The sequence below is a fragment of the Nipponia nippon genome, unplaced genomic scaffold (assembly GCF_047370975.1).
Source record: "Nipponia nippon isolate SJK-2023a ecotype South Korea unplaced genomic scaffold, ASM4737097v1 scaffold_8, whole genome shotgun sequence".
Classification (NCBI taxonomy): Eukaryota; Metazoa; Chordata; class Aves; order Pelecaniformes; family Threskiornithidae; genus Nipponia; species Nipponia nippon.
Window position 1 is genome coordinate 17,921,101 of NW_028262402.1, and position 20,418 is coordinate 17,941,518.

At 35.9% G+C, this 20,418-nt stretch overlaps 1 protein-coding gene across 13 annotated transcripts in view; it reads right to left on the reverse strand.

Annotated features, from left to right (window-relative positions):
• PAM (peptidylglycine alpha-amidating monooxygenase) overlaps positions 1–20,418 on the reverse strand; it is a 146,022-nt gene that overhangs the window by 40,309 nt on the left and 85,295 nt on the right. For all 13 annotated transcript variants that reach the window (XM_087741544.1, XM_087741543.1, XM_087741541.1 and 10 more), the window contains exons 6-12: positions 15,982–16,067; positions 14,200–14,283; positions 5,316–5,364; positions 4,742–4,809; positions 2,970–3,050; positions 2,781–2,857; positions 2,386–2,489 (exon numbers count right to left, since the gene is read on the reverse strand). In XM_087741544.1, coding sequence (XP_087597670.1) covers positions 2,386–2,489; positions 2,781–2,857; positions 2,970–3,050; positions 4,742–4,809; positions 5,316–5,364; positions 14,200–14,283; positions 15,982–16,067 — 549 coding nt within the window. The remainder of the gene's footprint in view (positions 1–2,385; positions 2,490–2,780; positions 2,858–2,969; positions 3,051–4,741; positions 4,810–5,315; positions 5,365–14,199; positions 14,284–15,981; positions 16,068–20,418) is intronic.

Here is a 20,418-nt window from a genome sequence, read left to right on the forward strand (position 1 = left end):
GATGTCCTTCTTATTTGACAAAGGACAATTCAACCCTTTAATTTGCAAAAGTTTGAGCTTGAGGAGAAATCCAGCTAATTGAAATGGATGATTTATGAAACTTTTGAAGAGATGACTCCTGTCTCACCTCTTTACACCAGAGACATTAAGTCAGTGCTTGTGTCATTACCCTGAACTTGTATGTAGTCAATTGCACAAGCAAAATCAGGTTTCGCTTCTGAACATTGGTTTGCCAAACCCTACATATTTAAGAGGCATTCCTCAATACCTAATTTAATTTCTCAGACTAGGAGAGGAAGCAGGATGAAAAAGGTTAGTGTGAACCCTGGGGGTCATAAGATAATGTAAGATAATGGAAAGCAGTTAGCGTAACTAAAGAAAAACATGAAAAAAACCAAGACCAAATGTGTAAAGAAACAAACAGCACAGTAAGGAAGGGATAAAAACAAAAGAAGAACATCTATCCTCCGTTCCCAAGTTAGATACTATGTAATAGACACTTCATTCATATGAAAGGGACTAGTTGACTATCACAGAAATTATTACACAGTTAAGAAGTATAACATTGAGAATATGTCATGTTTTAACTACAGTTAGTTTATATTTATATTAAGCTTTAACTGATCAGCTTTGGAAAGGCGAATGGACAAAATGAACTCTAAGTTTGTTTTAGCTCTGTCTTCTATGTATATTATGGATAAATCACATAAGGAATTTAAGATCCTTTTTTCAGCTATTTTAAGAAAAAACAAAAACACAGGCAGAAAATTAAGTATAGAGGAAAGTGAAACACACAGACTTGATCTGATCCTTTCCAGATATGTATTATTTCACAGCTTTCCTTTCATGTTTGCATTTCCCATTTTTTCAGTGTTTATATTTCGAACTCAAAGATTCTTTCAATACTTCTTTTAGACCAATGAGTCATTCTGAATGGGAGCAAGACAACTGCAACATCAGGGCAACATTTTGCAAGATTTAAACAACTTTCATTTAATTTATTTTAGCTGTGTGTCTTTCCATATACCCAGCATTGTTGTGAATGCATTCCTTTTCATCCATTCATTTCATATTGTGGTGATAATTATTTTCCAACCATATATACTTCCATATTATGCATCAGCTTTTGTGTAGTAATTTAAGTATCTGCTTAAAATGCTTATGTCTTGTTTCTCAAAATTCATAGGTAGAAATTATGTAATAAAAATGTAAAGGTCTGCTTGTTTCTTTAATTTCTGTTCCTATTACTTCCCCATTGAAAGCATATTAGCACCTTGAAAGACAAGACCATAATTGCCCTAGGCCTGTTTCTTAAACTTTTAGCATTATTCAACAAATAGGAACTACTTTGGGGAATGTTACAGAAACATGACAGAAACTTTTAGAACTTGCAAAAAAAAGGTCTACAGCTAAATTAAGGTTCTGGATATACTTTTGTTAGTGTTATGGCTCTTGTAAGAACCTCTACTCAAACAATTCATTTTGCTTCAGCTGCTACTCATCAGTATTTGAACTACCCACTGAAAGGTGATAAGTTTGTGTTGAATCCATAATCCTCTACTGAGATGCAATTGTATGGTCTCAGTGCACTAAGAACTCGTCCCTTGGGGTGCTGCAGCACATACTTCCAGAATGGAGAGATTTCTGCAGGGTATCTTCATCATCTCTACATATGCAGTAAACTACAGTTCAAAGAACTGAAGCCAGTTAAGGGAATATTTGTATTGCATCAATTTTTACAGTGACATTTGTCAACTTGATCTTATAAAGCTCTGTCTGTCATCTTCGGCTGAATAGTATCACTGACAAACACAGTTCAGATTTTCCTATTTATTATTACCAGTCATTTATGTTTTAATTATTTTTCATAAAAGTCTGTATATTTTTATATTGGAAAAAAGGTAATTGGTAAATTATTCTGAATTCTTAAGGTTACATTTTATGATAGGTCAAAATTTATCAGAATTTTATAAGCTTCCATGAATTTTCTTTCTAAAAAAATGAAGAGAAATTGTGAAGCTTTATTATTTTGTTTTAAACAGTAAATAACTTCAACTTATTAAAAAATACATTTTTTAGAATTGATATTCTGATCCTTCTCTAAATGAAGAACAGCCCAACATCTGAGTAAGGTGTTTGACAGCATAGTTTCATCTGAGAAATGTTCTGAACACTTCAGCAAAGTGATTATTCACATAAGTTAAGGCAATGAACATTGTGTAGAGATATCTTTAGCAGACTAGACAGCAAAACAGACCATTCTGGCAGAATTTAACACTTCGTTAGAATTATCTTGGAAGAAGACATGAAACAAATACATTTTTATACATAAACAATACCTCGGGAAAAAAAGGTTAGGAAAGGGAGCAAATAGAGAAAATTTACCCTATATGTGTCTCTGTAGTTCTGCCTTCACCACTGAACACACATCTAGCTGCTAGGATATCATCATAGCTAACATCTACAGGATGTTCTACTGGATAGAATGCCTGAAAGAGAGGATGATTCACCATAGTTAGTGAAAGTGTCTCATATTATTTATGTCAATATACACACACAAGAATGACAGTGCTATGCATCTGAAAAGTAATTTCAGAACGTTTTTTGCATCATAACATAATCATGAAAATACTTGGCAGCATTCACTTCCAGTGGCACAACAACATGTACCAGTGGAAATACCATGATGCAAGTCTGTGGGTACATGACTGCCAATTCAGCTTCTCAGTTTTACATAAAGATAATTAAAATTTACAGTTAGAATTAGAAAACCAACGAACCTGTGGTAGTTGTGGACTCTGTCTACCAATCAATGTCCATTGACCATTTCTCACTCTGTATCCACTCACTACTTTACCTATAACATACCAATATGTACGTGAACATGAGAAATACTTAAAAAAAAAGTTGTAGTGTCAGCATTTTTCTGTTAAATATTTGATATTCCTATGTTGCAATAAAACTCTTACCTAGTCTGTGTGTATGAACTCTGTAGGCAAAAAGGTGCATTGGAAACCTTTTGTAATGGCAGGCAATGTCTGCATCAACCACTGTTAAAATATGGTAGCAATAAACAAAGAAAACCACATTATTTATCAGAGAAAAGTTACACTACTGTACTTCATTCAGTGTAAAAACAGTTTACAAAAGGTAACTACCGATACTGGACAACAGACAATTTCAAAAGATACTGGATAATATTTTATATTTCTGCAGTGTCTATCTCAAGACATCTGTAAAGAAAAACTAATAAAATATAGCACAAGTCATTTGAAAACTACTTTCTGTGATGATGTACATACAAAACAGGGCTGAAACTCAGCAGCATTTTTTCCAGCATACACTACTATTATTTAACAAACAAAAGTAATACATTTGTTTACAGACTATGTTGAGGGACACTTAAACATAACTATGGTAAGTAGTCTATTCAGGAGAAAATGAAAATAAACTGATATAATTCTAAACTGATACAATTTATAATGAAGGCTTGATTTTAAGATCTTGTAGTTCTAGGCCCAGTCTTAAAGATTTAGGGTTAGATGCAGACTTTGGCAGAGAAGTGTGGTACAGGCAATGTCTGCAAACTAGTACTTGTGTTAGGTGCAGTGACAGTAGCTAAGGAAGAGCCTGCAGAGAAATTCCTCTGCTGATGCCTCTCTGAGAGGTATCTGGGGACTGGCTGCATTTTTCCTGTTATAACAAACTTCATGCTTTACTTAAGAACTGCAAATTTGATTGAACATGAGAAGGCAGTTATTAATAGGCACAGAACTGGTTTTATTTCCCTTTCCTTCACCCCTCCAGCTGAAAAAGTAAATTTCTGCATTGATCAAATATTTTGGGGAGGGAGGGTGGTCAGTTTGTTATGTTTTCATATTGAAGAACAAAATATGTTAAGTTTCAATTCAAATTAAAAAAGATTTCAAGTTGCTGAATTCACCGAACAGTTGCAGTCAGTTGAGCATTTGACTACCTCATCCTATTTAGGCAGCTAACTGTAAATGGGACAAATGGTGTTCTCAAATATCTAATTTAAAATTCCAGTATAGCACAGGAAAATGTAAGGTCATCGTTCAACTTCCTTAGAACAGAACTTCAGTGCTAGCTTGACAAAATGATACTGGGACTATCCAAGCTGAGTTTCAGATAAAATCCATTGAGTAGGATTCTGAACAGAAATTGTTTGGAAACTTTCTTTTACGATGTTTTTTCAGCATTTTGACCTTTTAACCAACTAGGAACATAGGAATAAACTTTTTAAAGAGCAGCTCCTTACAGGTAGAAATTAATTTATTAAAACTGAACTCTTAGTAAATCAAAATTGCATGAATGACAAATGCAGATGAAGAAGATTCCAAAAAATTTTATGGGGTTTTCTGGGGGCGGTGGGTGGGGGTGGGGGATAAGAAAATAGGTAGGGCTTTTTCGGTAAAATATTAGGACAAAAATGAATCAAAGAAATACTCCTAAGAATCCTAGAAACGTCAGTATTGCACAGATCATTATTGTTTTGTGCAACATTGTTTTATACAACATTGATTGCCTTTGCAGATGTAGTCACTGGGAAGTATGAAACAATTTTAAAATTATAACTCCTTTTTTCATCATTTGTTTAATTAAGCAATTAATTTGTCCATCTACAATTTAGCAAGTCTCTGCTAAATTTTCTTCTGCAATGAGCAGAAAAAATAAATCAGATGCTGAAATTATATAATCACTTTGTAGAATTATGACTCACCTTTCTCGCCTGGTGGTATTACAGTGTTCACAGACATCATAAGATACATTCCAGCAATCAAAGGCTGCCTGCAATTCAAAACCCAAGCTCTGCTAAACAAGTTTTTTGTAAAACTCAACCGCAAGTGACACGATACGCAACGCCATTTAACACCACTAATTTCTCAATGTTGGATTATGTCCGAAACTAGTCTACTGAGAAAGAAGCTGTTACACAGCACTTCTCTTTCCCTCCTTTTTTTTCCTATTGAGCTACAATGTTCAAAGCATCTTCTACAAAGTAGGTGAAATAGGATAAAATGATCATCTACATCATTGCTCTCCTTGTCCCAGATTTCTAAATATGAAGCTTTTGAACTGGATTAACTCAGTACTGATAGCACCGTTTCATCAAGTTTCTTAGCAGAAACAAAATTTTTGCCAACAGATGACACATGGCTTCAAAATTCCTAATATTGTGAAGTATCTATTATTTTTATTTCACATGTTTTCAAAGGAATCAAAAGGAGGGGTTTCCACGTCTCCTGTTCTGATGAAAAAAATCGTATTAGGTAAGTATTTTTAAATATACTTACTTTTGATGTGTCAGATGTAAAGTTACACCAGAGCAGTCCTTGTGTTTATCTGTACAAATCATAAAAGTTTAATCATTAGCAACTGAGCCCATGTGAAATTATTCCACATTAAAAACACTCTTCTGCTGTATAAAAAATACCAGAAGACAAAATAAGTTTTAATCTTACTGTTTGCAGCAAAACTTTCATACTGTGGAAACATTACTCAAACTTGCACAAACCTGAACATCACAGTGCTGCATTTGTAGCAAAATCCTAATATAGAGCAAAACTCTGGTGGATGAAAAACTACCTGTTTTTTTGGCACTAGAAATTGCAGATCTTTATGAACTAGCATCTGGGAGATGAAACTGTCATTTTTACAATAGCAGAAAAAGTTGGTTTGCTTCAAACAAATTTGTATTTTGACAAAAGTTAGAAAAATGAAAGATTTGTGGAAAAGCACTGGTTTTAGCCATTAATAATGAAGCAGCCAGAAATCCTTATAATAAAGTCAACAGGTGAACTTGAGATACCAATACAGACAGTGGTTCTGTTTAACACTGGATATCCTAGAAGAACAGTAAAAATAGTTAATTGTTTTGTTTATGTATTGCATCAGCATTATCTTATATGTTTGACATTTTAATTTAAAGATACTATTGTCTGGATAGAATTACTCAATTTCAGTTGGTGATCTGAGAGTTCAATCTTTGTTCTTTTTCAAGAAAGTTTCCTTTTAAAACAGCTATAGTTAGAAGACGGATATAACTCCAAAGCAAGTAAACTGAAAACACTGAAAAAATACCCTCTAACAGTATATGCTTCGGGTAAGAAAGAGAACAGAGTAGCTATGGATCTGCTCACAAGCATAAATTGGGAGAGATTTTCTTCCCATCAATAGCTAGATTCTAAACTGAAAAAAGCAGTGCATTAGAACAGAAGGATAATGACTAGAGTGGGACAAAACAGGGAGACTTTACAGATTAAAAAGTATCAGTTTAGTTTTTCAAACGTTAGCTATTTTAGCCCACGACATTTCATTATTAAGGGATAATATTCAGTTTGGTTTTTACCACCGTTGATACTAGAACTCACTTTCAATATGTTCACAAAGTAGATAGTCACTCTTTTTACAAAATGTATAAATCAGTACATATGTTATGCAAGTGCAAAAGCTGTTAACCCAATTTCACTAGGTTCTCATAATGGTCATCATCATGGCATCGAAGAATTCTTAAGTTTCTCCAGCTCTGTGTGTCCCAACAAACACTTCTGTATTGAAAACGCTGAATCAGTAAATCACAGTTGTACCTTTACAACAAAAAAGGAAAGTCTTCATTGTATATGCAGAAGTAAAATTAGAACAGTAGGTCTTTCATCAAGACTACCCACTACTGTAGTTGCACTGAATGTTTGGAAAGCATGTCTCATGAGAATTTTTGAAACCAAGTGTGATGAATCAGAAGGAAAGCAGCTGAAAATTCAATTCGCAATCCAGAAACAAAAGCATATCAATTCAATGCAGATGGAATTTCTGACTGTCTGTCTGAAGCTACATGTAATATTGCCTCAAGCACAGAGAGTTTGGTACTTATATTCTCTATAAACGATTGAATATAGGTTTGGCAGAGTCCTGACGAAGTGCACTTGCAATTACAGTAGAAGTATTTTAAGACTATGCACATGCACACAAAAATGCAAAGCTAGTCAGCCAGTTACTGCCACTGTATCACCCACATCTTCTCTGTTCTACAAAACAGCCAAATAAACAATATATTGTAGAAAATAGAGATTTTCAGTATAACATATATATATCTTATATATATAATTTTTATGCAAACATGCATGTTTGTACAGAAAAATAGTAAACACTGAAAAATGAATCTAAACTTAAAGTACAGTCTTTAAAACACATTTAAAATATAGTCTTCAATTTTTTTTTAAAGTTACTTCTTAGAAACGAAAGAAAAAAACACCTTTCCATAAATACATTCACTGCATGGCAAGTAATTTGCAGGGTGTGGCAGACAGAGGTAAAGAAAGAGGAGAGAAGGTTGAAGGAGAGAAAAGGGATAGGACCAAATAAAAGACTAAGTTAGAGTAGATAAGGGAAAAGTAACAAAGTCAAGATACAGTCAGAACCGGCTAAAGACGGAAAGAAAAACTGAAGTTATGCCATGCCAGAATAAGCACTCGTTTTCAATCACAGATAACAAATCTTGCTTCGAAATGGCCAAGTCATGAATCCAAAAGCACCAAAAAGAGTAAGCTATTAGGATAAAAGTAGGGGAATGGTAGGAAAATATTCAAGAGAAAGAGAAATTAAATTATTTGTCCGTGGTTTTAGAAAAAGCTCAAGATATGAATATCCTGTTCATCTTTGTGAAGTCTCTTTTGCCCTACCTTCCTCATTTCAAACAATATTTTTTTACTAAATTTTTGGCTATTCATATAACACAGGTGATGCTGCAGAACTCAGCTTTAATAAGTTTAACATTGTTAGAAAGTTTGCACTACAGCAATTTTAATGGAAGTTGGGAAGTGCTTGCTTACTCTCAGAACATTTTACCTTATTACTTAAAGTAATAAAATTTTAAATTTAAAAATTTAAAATGCAATCGGTAGTTTTGTGTCTCTCAGTTTTGCAATTTACAGTTGAAAACTATCCTGTCCTTTAAGCACTGCTTAAAAACTGTCCCAAAAGAATAAAACCAAACCTGCCATATGCCAAACATGAGTCATGTTTGAAAAATCTAACCCTGACTATGCCATTGTGACTCTTAAAAATAGCACATCAGGAGGAAGGAAACAACTCCAGGACATTTCAGTTTGCCAATATTAAAGTGTTTTCACACTACTTAAATTTTCAGAGTATTGAAGAAATTTTCCTTCAGTATTTTCATCTAAATTGAGCAATTTCAAAATGAACTGAAGACAGCGGGAAAGTTATTATTGCTACCATACAAGACAATCATATTAATCAGTATTGGGAGAAACATAAATCAGCTTCTGGCACAAGAATTTGATCCACAGTGCTGTGGCAAGAGTAAAACAATGGATGGATGTATTGGTCTAGACTTTTAAGAAATTCCTACAGTGCATTAAAATTTTGTCTGTGGTTATATTTAGCCGTGACTGAGCTAAACAGTCTTCTAAAAACTACAGGGGTATGCTGGAAATGCTGTTTCCTTGCTTCTCCTTCCCTACAGCTCACCTCCTTGAAACACTCAAACCTGTTGAACCCTCCACCCAAGAATGCTGACTGCAGTGAGGCCAAGCCAGTCCCCGGTGCAAACTCTTTCCGAGCTTCACTGTGTGACCTAAGCAAAAATATCCTTAATGCACAAACCAGACAAAATATTAAAGTCTCTTTTCCAGTCTGTCAGTCCAGCTTATCTAACTACTTTGATTTCTTTATTTCAGCTATTCAGCAAATACGCACTGCTCTGGGTCAAAGTAGTTACTCGTTACTATTTGCCATGTGGCAAAGACCACAAAATGCATTTTTACATACCTCAGAAAGGTTCAAATCAAAGCCAATTGTCCATGCAGAGTTTCCAACTCAAATGAAACTAGAAGCTGTGCTTATGACTGCCTTTTGTGTGGTGTGCAAATATAACATATTAAATATAACATAATCATATTAAATATTCCCTGCTTTATTTACCTATGTCAAACAAAATCAATGGTGCATGTTAAAGCCTAACACTGGCTTCAGATGTTAAATATATCATTTGTTTTAAAAATTGTACATGACAACTTTGTAATGGTAATGCCAAGTTTAACTGCCAATAAACGCTTAAATTAGTTTAAGAAGAATCACCAATGCTACTCCTATTAATCACGTTTTCTAGGAGAAATATCTCAAATACTAGACATACTCACAGTTTGTCAAATGAAACATTCATAGCTGAGGAAAAGTCAAATTATCCTAAACAGAAACGCTCTCTTTCTGTAGGCTGATTTTGATAAAACTTCCAATATGAGCCTGACCAGTCTGTCTATCCAGATCTACAATCCTGAACTCTTTAGTTACATGTATGATAATCTGTCATAGAATTTGAGAGTTCTGAGGCTTCCTAGATACTTAAAATTCTGTGGTTTTTTACTCAGAATTAGGAAAATAAACACTCTTCAAAACGTATTTTTTTTGCATTCTGGGGACATGGATTAAAAACTACAGATCGTGCTGTTCAAACTATTTACTCAGTTTCTTCATTGCTCTATTTCTAATATTGATAGGAACAGTATAGCACTCATACATGGTTACTAGAATACTTGAAAGCTTTCACTGTAACAGAGTGGTGCTTTTTACGAAGCTCTGAAGCTCCAAACCCCTTGTTATTTCAAAGTCAGCCCTTTGATTTGTGCCAGAATCTCCACATACTGTCTCAGAATTGGCTTTGCCTCATTAAAGATAAGAAGTAGCCTCAAAGCTGGAGCACAACCTCTGAGCAAGGCAATTCCAAAGCTAACACCCACTGGGAAATAACTTTGTATAAGTTATATTTAAAAAGACAAAGACATGTAGCACAAAAATGAACTTGAAATCTTGGTAAAGAAAGAGACAAATTCAGTATGTTGCATTCAATATTGATACCTAATATTCAATACATAAAGGAACGCTAGCTGAGTTTGTCTTTTTCATGAGAGTCAAAGTACTTGCTCTTGCTCACTCATCCAAAATAAATTCAGCAAAATTCTGTTTAAAACTCTCGTAACATGTAGAATGGAACTCTACCTTTATTCAGTTTGTGAAAAACAAAATGCAAGCACACCCCAGTGCCATTTTTACAACTTACCTTCCAAAGAGAAAAGAGACAAACAATTGTTGATCCTGGTCTGGCATAAATTTTTTAACAAATAAATACCTTGTAAAGGTCATAGATGACTGATTTGCTGAAAGGATATCATAATATATCACAGACATGAATATCTGGAAATATGCAAAATTAACTTTATTCAAGACACCATTGTTAAGCCTTCTGGTTATTGAAGAGAAGCACACTGAAACCAGTGTTCAAATAAGACTAGAACTCAAATGACAGCTTACAATTCACATGCTTATGAAGAAAACAGTTATTTTTAGGACATCTACCAGCTTAGTGGCAAAAATTTATTATTCTCCCCAACCAAAAAAATCGCAAACCAAAACCCAACACTAAGAAGCCCACACTGCCCTCACAAAAGCAGGTATGTCAGCGATATTATATGTAATGTGGTAGCATAATTCTTGTAGGGAATGGTAGCAGGAAAAAATAAATTTCAAAATCACTGTTCTCAGTGAAAAAGTGGGGGTTAGGAGAAGGAGCTAACAATGCAAATATTATGTGTGATGTGTGCCTTATGCAAGAAGAGAGTGAACAAGAAAGGCAATGAGAAAGGAGCCAAAGTTGAACAAAAATTAAAGAATTCCCCAAGAGTTTGCTCCAAGCATACTGAAAAAAATTATTAATTGCTTCAAACAATGTAACAGTTACACACATAGAAAATTATAGAATGTGATTACTTTTCATACAGAACAAGTTAAAAGATATTAATATATTTTATATATGTTACATTATAAAAGAGATTATTATATTATAAAAGAGATATATAATAAAAGATATTATTATTATTGTAACTTTTAATTACTTTGATTCTTGGAGATAAGGTCTATATTCTCACATGTGCTGGAAAGGACTAACATAATAGTATGGCGGGTTAGAAACAACAGTTGTCTTTGTTACAAGGAGGGCAGGAAAAAACCAAATGCTAGGGACTGGGGAAAAAAACCCACATTTTTTAAAATCAGATCTGAAGGCACTTATATGGAAGAATAAATCAAGAACAGTGTGACAACTGCACTGCATACCCCTACGGCCCAAACTGAAAGCTGACTGGGTGCCTTTATAGATCTAAAGACGGCTAGATTTAGTTTTATTTGAATCTGAACACTAAACACTTAAAAAAATATAAAAAAGACAGACAAATTTCTGACAACTTTTTACTTGTTACATAACTGTTTCTACTATCAACCATAACTCCAAGCCAAAACAGTTTTTGCTTTTGCAGTATAAAAAGTGAAGAAAGTCAAACAGAGCAATTATTATTTTTCTAAGATGGCTCTTTGCATGTTCCCCCTGTTTTTTTTGTAGAATTTACTTTTGGTTTTCCAGCTTGTTTTTTAATTATGTGTATTTTGGACAAGATACAATAAGCTTTATTTTGATATCTGAGCATAAAGTGCATATCTAAATATGAATACTTCGCTCTAGATTATAGCTAAGGAGGGAGGGAAAGCAACATTAATTTAATAACTGAAAAAAGGTTACTGAATGAAGAAATATCCTTTTTACAAATAGCTGAAAATGAAAGTTGATAAATTTTAACTATGACATTTTTTCCCGAAAAATTGATAGGAAGTAGAATTGGGTGCTAATACATAAATAATTACTACCTCAAGCCAAATATTTTATATTTGCAATGACTTGTGAGTCAGACAGTTAAACTCTGAACAGTGCTTCTGAATCTTTGATGGGCTACTGAACGCATAACAAGTTAACAGAGTGTATTTCATCATTTGTCCTCTATTTTGAGTTGCAATAACCACATGTGCTTACATACAACCTGTAATGACTATATTCTTATACTTTTACAAGCCACAGTTATCAAGAGACAACTCATTCATACAAAAAAGTTCCCTTTAAGTCATTCCTGAAGTTTAAAAATGCCTGTAAAACTAGTCAAAGGTTATATATTGAGTATCCTTGACCACCATAATCAAGGTTTAGGACATTTAACTTATTAGGAGATTTAAATTTTATTTTTCTCTACTGCAATTTTCACAGGCAGACCTCATAAAAAAATTTTTTTCTCACAAAAATAGCAGAAAAGGTAGATTATTTTTCACTTTAAAAATAAGATATCAGACTACTAAGTAAAAGGCACTGAAATAAAACAGAGGGCATTCTGTCATATTCTTTAACTGTTGAAACAGAACATGACACTAGTATCATTTCCTAAATTATAGTCCTATTGGTTCACACTTCTTAAACTTCTGTAATTTTGCATGCTTATATGTATGACATTGATTATTCTAAGTCCTGCACAGATATTCTAGGCAAAAAATAAGGAAGTCTGCTGCAGGGGGAGTGTAGGTGCAAAATTAAGTTTTAATTTCAGGTCCTAACTTATTTCACCAGAGTTTCTCAAAGTGGGCATGGGTATTTTTTGAGTAGAAGCTTTGACTACTAAGTTAATTTACTAATAAAAATTTCCGAACACATCCTCATCTAATGTGCAACGGAGGTTACTGATCTCATCTGTTTATTTTTTTTTAATAACTACATACACATAAATTATACTTAAGAGTGAAAATGAACAGTGAGAACTCTCACTGTCCCCAAGCAATAATGAAGAGCAGGCTCTCAACTAACATGTTCTCTTTAGAGGTCTGGAACTTTAATTATTCATTATTTTAGCAGGCAAAGAATCTCATGGGCTGGACGGGTCCATCTGAACTGTCTCATGACAATCAATACTTTCAACTTCAGTTGTGCATATTTGCATATATGCTCCACTTAAACAGTCCTGACACACTCAGTTTATTCCTTCCTCCTCCTCCTCAGTTAGCATTATTGCCATTATGCTACATTCTATCTTCATGTCATGGTAGAAACCATACCTTCAACTTCAGGCAGCGCTGCTGAAACGTCTAGATGAGTATTGACCAAACCTTGTCAGAGGTGTACAGAAGAGAGGCTGCATGGCACTGGGAAGCTGCCAACTACAGGGTAACTTCTCTGTTCAAAACCAAGTACAACCTGTTGATCATTTACCATGGTACAACAGAAGGATTCAGAGGCCATGGGCATAGCTGAAACTATTAGCATAAAGCATATTCCTCCCTTAATTTTTTGCTATTATTCAGCTTACTTATTTCAAGTCCAACATTTTGATTATCACTTAGCCCATGAAGATCTTCACCTTCTCATTCAAATCCTACACAGTAATGTATCGCAGCTGAGTTCCAAGAGAATGATGACCCACAGGTTTTTTGTTCTTGAAGACCAGAGAGGCCCTAACCAAAAACTTCACACAGCATATGATTCACAAAGTAAAAGTAAGAATTCATGCATCTCAAAGATGTCAGAACAAGGCATTTCAGGTTTAAAGAACAAAGTACAACATGAAATATAAATAAATAGAAAAAAATTAATCTTGTCCCAAAAAATCTCCGATCACCAATATCTCAATGTGCATTAATGAAATCTGAATTTCATTAATCAAAGCTTATAATGTATGGGCTGGATGAGCAGACAGTGAGGTGGACTGAAAACTGGCTGAATGGTCAGGCCCAGAGAGTGGTGATCAGTGGTGCAAAGTCTAGTTAGAGGACAGTAACTAGCAGTGTACTCCAGGGATCAATAGTGGTTCCGGTTTTGTTTAACATCTTCATTAATGAGCTAGATGATGGGGCAGCGTACACCCTCAGCAAGTTTGCTGATGACACCAAACTGGTATGACTGGGACTGAGAGATGGGACTGTTCAGCCTGGAGAAGAGCAGGCTCTGGGGGCCCAGGGGCATCAATGTCTGTAAATACCTGAAGGGACACTGTAAAGAAGGCAGAGACAGGCTCTTTTCAGTGGTGCCCAGTGACAGGGCCAGAGGCAATGGACACAAACTGAAACTGAACATCAGGAGACACTTTTTCACTGCGAAGGTGACCCAGCACTGGCACAGGTTGCCCAGAGAGGCTGTGGAGTCCCCATCCTTGGAGATATACAAAAGCCACCTGGACACAGTACTGGGCAACTGGCCTTGCTTGAGCAGCAAGGGGTGGACCAGCTGTAGTATAATAATGTATTTTTGACGCTGTAACTGATACAACTTACAGAACAATTTTCCAAAACACATACCTCTAAATGCACTAATATCCCCATAGTGTACCTGGAGCACAAAAAATCTGCCACCTGTTTCTCCTCCAACTCTGAATCCAACACCTAAGAGAAGGAAAATGCATTGCTTTCAGAAATAATAAAATATAAGTTGGTTCACCACTGCTGACAATATCTAAAAATACAAATCACTGTAATGGCTTAGAGTGAAGTGGCAGAAAATTTCACTGAGACACCAGTCAAGAAAACGTTGTCCTGAAAACTGGGAAAACCACTGTCACAACACATGTTCCCAAACAGACTAAGAAGCTAGGACCATAACTTAGTTATTCATGAACTTAGGCTGAGAATTCTCTCAATCCAAGAGTATGAATACAGATTTGAGAGAGATATATATATATATATACATAAACACACACAATTATTGAAAAAAAAAATCACGTTTTGCCACCCTTGTAGGATTTGGTAGAAATTTAATTTCTCATACAACCTGTGAATGATACAAACTGATTAACACTGACTTACTAAGAACACACTGAGAATGAAAAGATAAAAAGATCTGCAGTAAAATATTTTGAGATGCAAATTAATATTGTATGCAGAAAAAATCTTGTGGAAATTATGAAGCTATCTTACTTGTTGACAGAAGTAAGCACAGGCACAGAAGAAAATGGAGGAATTTGAAATAATTTGGAATAATGAAATTGCAAAATATCACCATCACCAAAAGGGATTTCTCTAAACTGATTCTACAATGAACACTCTTCAAAAGAAGCACAGAAAGCAATTTCTTCCTATTCGGCCAGTGAATCCCACTAGATTAAACACTGACCACAGCAAAGCATACTTATAAATGGGATTGTAGCCTCTCTGTGCACAAATGTAATATCATTACGAACCCCCCCCCACAAGCCTTGTACTTATGGACAGCTTAGAGACAAGAAAATTATCGCTAGCTGAGGTTTACCAGCAAAGCAAATACCACGCTTCCATAGAATCCTCCAAGCAACTTTTTTTTTAACTCGACATTCTGATAACCAAATCAAAAAACATTCGTGCTGATAAGTGTGTAAATGGATTATTAAAAATAAGCCTCTTCATGACACTGCTCGTGGTTATGAAAAGAGGCAGTAAAAGATAAAAAATTTTCAGAATTCAAGGTATTTTCAGACTGAGGCTACATAGATGGTAGATACTTCTGGGACCCTTAGTGGTTATTAGAAAGAACCACTTCTCCCTGTCTTCCAGACATACCACTCCAAGTAGCTTAAAAAATTTTGATTGAATTCAGCAATGGGTATATATACATGTTGCTCAACTGCATCAAAGCATCAAGAAACGAAAAGCACATAAAATTGTCAAGTATACTTAAGAGACAGAAAAAAGTCAATGTTTAGACTGAATTTGTTTGTGCTTTCCCAAAACAAAAAAAATAATTTAATGCTGTTTGTATGCTACTGAAAGATATATAAATAGTACCCTTCCAATAACATATAGTAGGAAATGCAAGATTAATGCTATATAAAAATAAAGCATTATATTATGACCATTCTCTCTCCCTTAACCTTCCCCCCACCCCATACTGGAACCCATAATGTTATAGTAAACAGGATCAAAAAAACCCCCACATATAATAGCTAGCATAATATGTTCAGTTTATGAGGTCTATGTTCATGCAGTTTCCATCAACTAGGCATAATAAAAATATTATAGGAGGTTCCTAGATATGCAACGTGCTTCCTTCCACATCCTCTTCTCTCCCATGCCCCTGTACAGAAGAACTTCATATTAAAGGTACAGTACCTTTGGGTAGCCTGGTGGGTGGAGCATTTCTTGCCCAAGCATACAAAATGTTAGATTTGTCTTTGCATGTTCCTTCATCACAGTCCCTAAAAATATGAGGAAATAAAATAAAAATGAATGTAATTTTTTAACTTTGAAATCAGAAACAGGCAAGTGAGTTACAAGCAAAATCACTAATTTTAAGATGTAATTTGATTAAACACAGTTTTTTTAATGTAGACTGCTTTCCTGGATATCATTAGATTCTTCATCTTCTTATTTTTCCTCCTTCTGCCTTAAGACAGTGTTAGGCAAAGAGGGTCAAAACCATAGACAGTTCTCATAGTTCCTGACAGCCTAGTAGCCAGTGATGAAAAAAATAAAGGAAGCTTTTGTGAGAATGAGCCATATGAAAAATTCTAGCACTATTAGGTCAAGTGCCACAAAATGACAATGGCTGCCACATTTACACAGAGGGAGAGGACTTGTGTGCAAAGCGGAAAAAAACCCACAAGACGTCAAAGCTTTAACTCAAAATTGATATTTAAAATTAATTTAAAAATCATTGACAAAAAAAGGTGACAGGAAGCTGTACAAGAATTAACAGGTAGGAGGCACTCATGCTCTTCCCTACACTTAATGCAAGCTCACTGCTTTAAGTTAATATTTATTCCACTGCACAATTTCTTGTTTTTCATAAACAGAAAAACCACCTTCCCCCCCCGCCCCCCCCCAAAAAAAACAAGGGAAAAAGAAAGAAAAAAGAAGTGTTTGCCAAGCTACAGACCACAGGGAGGTCACAAATACTTACAATAACTGAGAGCTCTAGAGTTGTTAGCCCCTTAGGTAAAACCTTGCAGGTGACAGTAAGGGTGGCGTGTGAAAGACTCCCAAGGACTGTTAAGCTCTAGATACCTTGAATCTGCAAGAACTGATAAACTCGGGGCACAGACACTACCGAATCTGTAAAAGGCCAATCAGACACAGTTGTACGGACAGGACAATGTACCTGGACCATATCCAAGAGGGCACTGACTACTATATGTGGGTGTAGGCTACAGGATGATATACACGAACAAAGAAAAAAGGGACACTGAAGGGCTTTCCAAACACCCATCTAGAAGCCACTTCTCCCTCTCAATCCTTTGTTAGGGAAAAGAGTTATTTACAGAGTGTATGTGTACCTTCTTCAGTGTTAAAGCATCACAGCACTGTGCACAGAGTGTATGTCATTCAACAGGTGCAGCATACACAGGTATGACTTTGAGAAAGCCTCAACCTCAAACTATTCAGATTACGTCAACTGATCCAAGCCAGATGCAATGAAGGTTGATACCTATGCCAAGGTTTCAATCTAAAACAAAATGGTACAGACCCTTCTCTGTCTATTACTGCTGGTAAAATGAGACCTGGGAAAACGTTTGTACACATAAAGCACAGTTTCAGTCACCTTAAATACTGGGGAAAAGAGTCTCACGCAGTGTGAGGAAAAGTATAAAAGCATAAAAGACCAGGACTTTTAGCAGATACTGGCTCAATAACGTTTCTGTTGAGGATGCCCGACCCATATGTGCCACCTCTCAGAACAAATGACCATCATGCTTTCCAGGCTGCTCTCCGAGGGATAACCAGTTCTTGCAGTGTGTAGGGAAAACTATCTCAGTGGAACATTACACGTTTCTGTGATCCCAGAGAGCCTTACTGCAACATAGCTACTGTGTTTTCTTCTCACAGAAAGCATTGCCATAATCATCAGAGTACCAAGAGAAAAGGGAACATGCCACTTCTTCCTTTTCATTAATTCTGATCATAGCACATATTTCTAGACCTTCACAACTACTAGTTTGGTCATCTCCCCCTTCAAACATGCCCCAGCAGGCAAGCAAAACTTATTTCAGGATAAGTGAAATGTTTCACGACTAACGATTCATACAGCTGCAGGCAAAAGCTGTGCAGCTTTCAACTGCTACAATCTGAAAAACCCAAAAGACTTCAGGGATCTAACGAGGTACTGAGCTGCACAGTTTGGAAATGTGTTGGAGAGATTGGTTAGGAGGAATAACAGCAGAAACCACAAGCACAATCGCAACTTCACCACCACACTTTGGGCCAGCTAGCCTTCGTTTATACTACAGTATTTTTTAGGACCACATTAGCTAGGTAAAGAAAACCTACATAGGCTGTTCTAAACTTTCCTCCTGAGACACTGGATGATGGAGGGGGAAGACTGCAGGGGATAAAGATAAAATACACACATTGCTCTTTCATTATGTTTAAAAAATGGTCAATCCTCTCATTTAGCCATCAATGCTGATCTTGAAACATCAAGTTTTCAGAAAAAAACAAACCCAGAGGAGATTACAAAGAAGAGTTAAGATAACTGATGAACAGACTTAAAAGCAGGAAGCTAGATAAAAAGTATAAATTTACAAACAAATTAAAAAATTTAACCAATCACTGAAATTCATAGCTTCTTTACATGCAAAAAATCATGAGATTCTGAAGAGAATGAGTAGCACAGCATACCTTAAAAATGGACTATAACTGCATACTATACAGTGCTGTACTAACAACTGATTTTGACTGTGGTCAAAATTTGGGGGGGAGAAGGGAAGGGGAGGGCATGGAAATAGCGCTCACTGACTGCTTCTTGGGTCTTTGTTTTTTGGAAACTCTCCTGGACTTTCCAGATGCATTCTCCTCAATCTTGGGCAAGCTCAGGAGTTGATTTTTTTTAATGGCACTGCGTTTTTGAATGATTACCTAGACTGAAAGCAAAATATTTCACTGTGTTGGCAAGACCACTATTTGGCTATCCTTTTAGGATATTTGCATTGTTCAGGAAAACAAAGAACTTTATTTTATTTCTTTTGCTGTTATACACTACTCCTTGATTCTAACCAAGACTTGTAAAAAAAGATAATTGAGGTTATTGAGTAAGAAAAATGATCATTTTTAGTTCTTGACCTGAATGGTGTAGAACATTCTGGGGCAGTGACAACGGTAAGAAACTACACTCTGAAATATAAATCTTTATACTGTTCCCACTCTCCCCTAAGTAGTGAAATACAAGTATTTCACTGAACGAGTCTTGACATCTTTTGCAACCTTTACCAAATTATTGATGTCAAAAGCTTCCAAAACCATGCTCTCCTGCCAAGAGAAGCAGCTAGTCTGACAGAAGAATTACTGGGTGGTGATCTATGACCTGTACTTATACATTTGTTTAGATTAGATAACTATTGAAAGTTGTCCCACCTGATCTCTAAATAAAGGCTACGTCTATGAATCATCTAATTCATGGGAGCTCATTTCAGTGTAAGGTTTGTTGCAGCACAAGACCTGCCTTGCCAGGAGACTCAGAAGTTCTGAATAATTCAACATTTTCTTCTAAATCATTCAAGTGTGTTCTTGATTATCTATGGAGAATCTGAACTTCTGATGAATCAGCTCAGGTGTGCTACTTCAATTTCAGCACAGTTTATCAGACAAAGCAAAACCTCTTGTCATAGTGGCTGAACTGTTTTTAGGGCCAATTACGATCAACAAACGGAAGCAGCTACACCTTTTTTTGGTGCACTGAGCAAAACCTGAGCAAATGAGCCCTGGGAGCCTACCTTATTTCTGTGGGAAGGCCTGGGTATTTCAAGAAGGAAGAAACACCTGTGCACCCCTTTAGTGTTTGTTCAGACAAAGATTCTACCGTGTTGCAGTGAATGTGTCACTCTGCAGAGCCAGTGCATGTCCCACACCATTAAGACAGCCTTTCAGAAGGCCAGGGGCCTCCAGTCATCAGAATTACTTTAACAAAATTGGTTCTAGCAGCTGGAAGCCTTTAGCAAATTTAAATTAGAGGAAAACACTTGCTTTTAAATTATACGTACTCTCTGCAATGACTTACTGTCCTGGTTTCAGCTGGGATAGAGTTAATTTTTCTTCCTAGTAGCTGGTATAGTGCTGTGTTTTGGATTTAGTATGAGAATAATGTTGATAAACACATTGATGTTTTAGGGGTTGCTAAGTAGTGCTTACACTAGTCAAGGACTTTTCAGCTTCCCATGCTCTGCCTGGTGCACAAGAAGCAGGGAGGGGGCACAGCCAGCACAGCTGACCCAGACTGGCCAAAAGGCTATTCCATACCGTGTGACATCATGCTCAGTATATAAACTGGGGGAAGTTGGCTGGGGGGCAGCGATCGCTGCTCGGGGACATGCTGGGCATTAGTCGGTGGGTGGTGAGCCAATTGTATAGTTATCACTTGCTTTGTATATTATTATTATATTATTATTACTATTACTGCTATTCTATTTAATTTTACTTCAATTATTAAACTGTTCTTATCTCAACCCATGAGTTTTCTGACTTTCACCCTTCCAATTCTCTCCCCCATTCCACTGGGTGGGCAGAGTGAGCGAGTGGCTGTGTGGTGCTTAGTTGCTGGCTGGGGTTAAACCACGA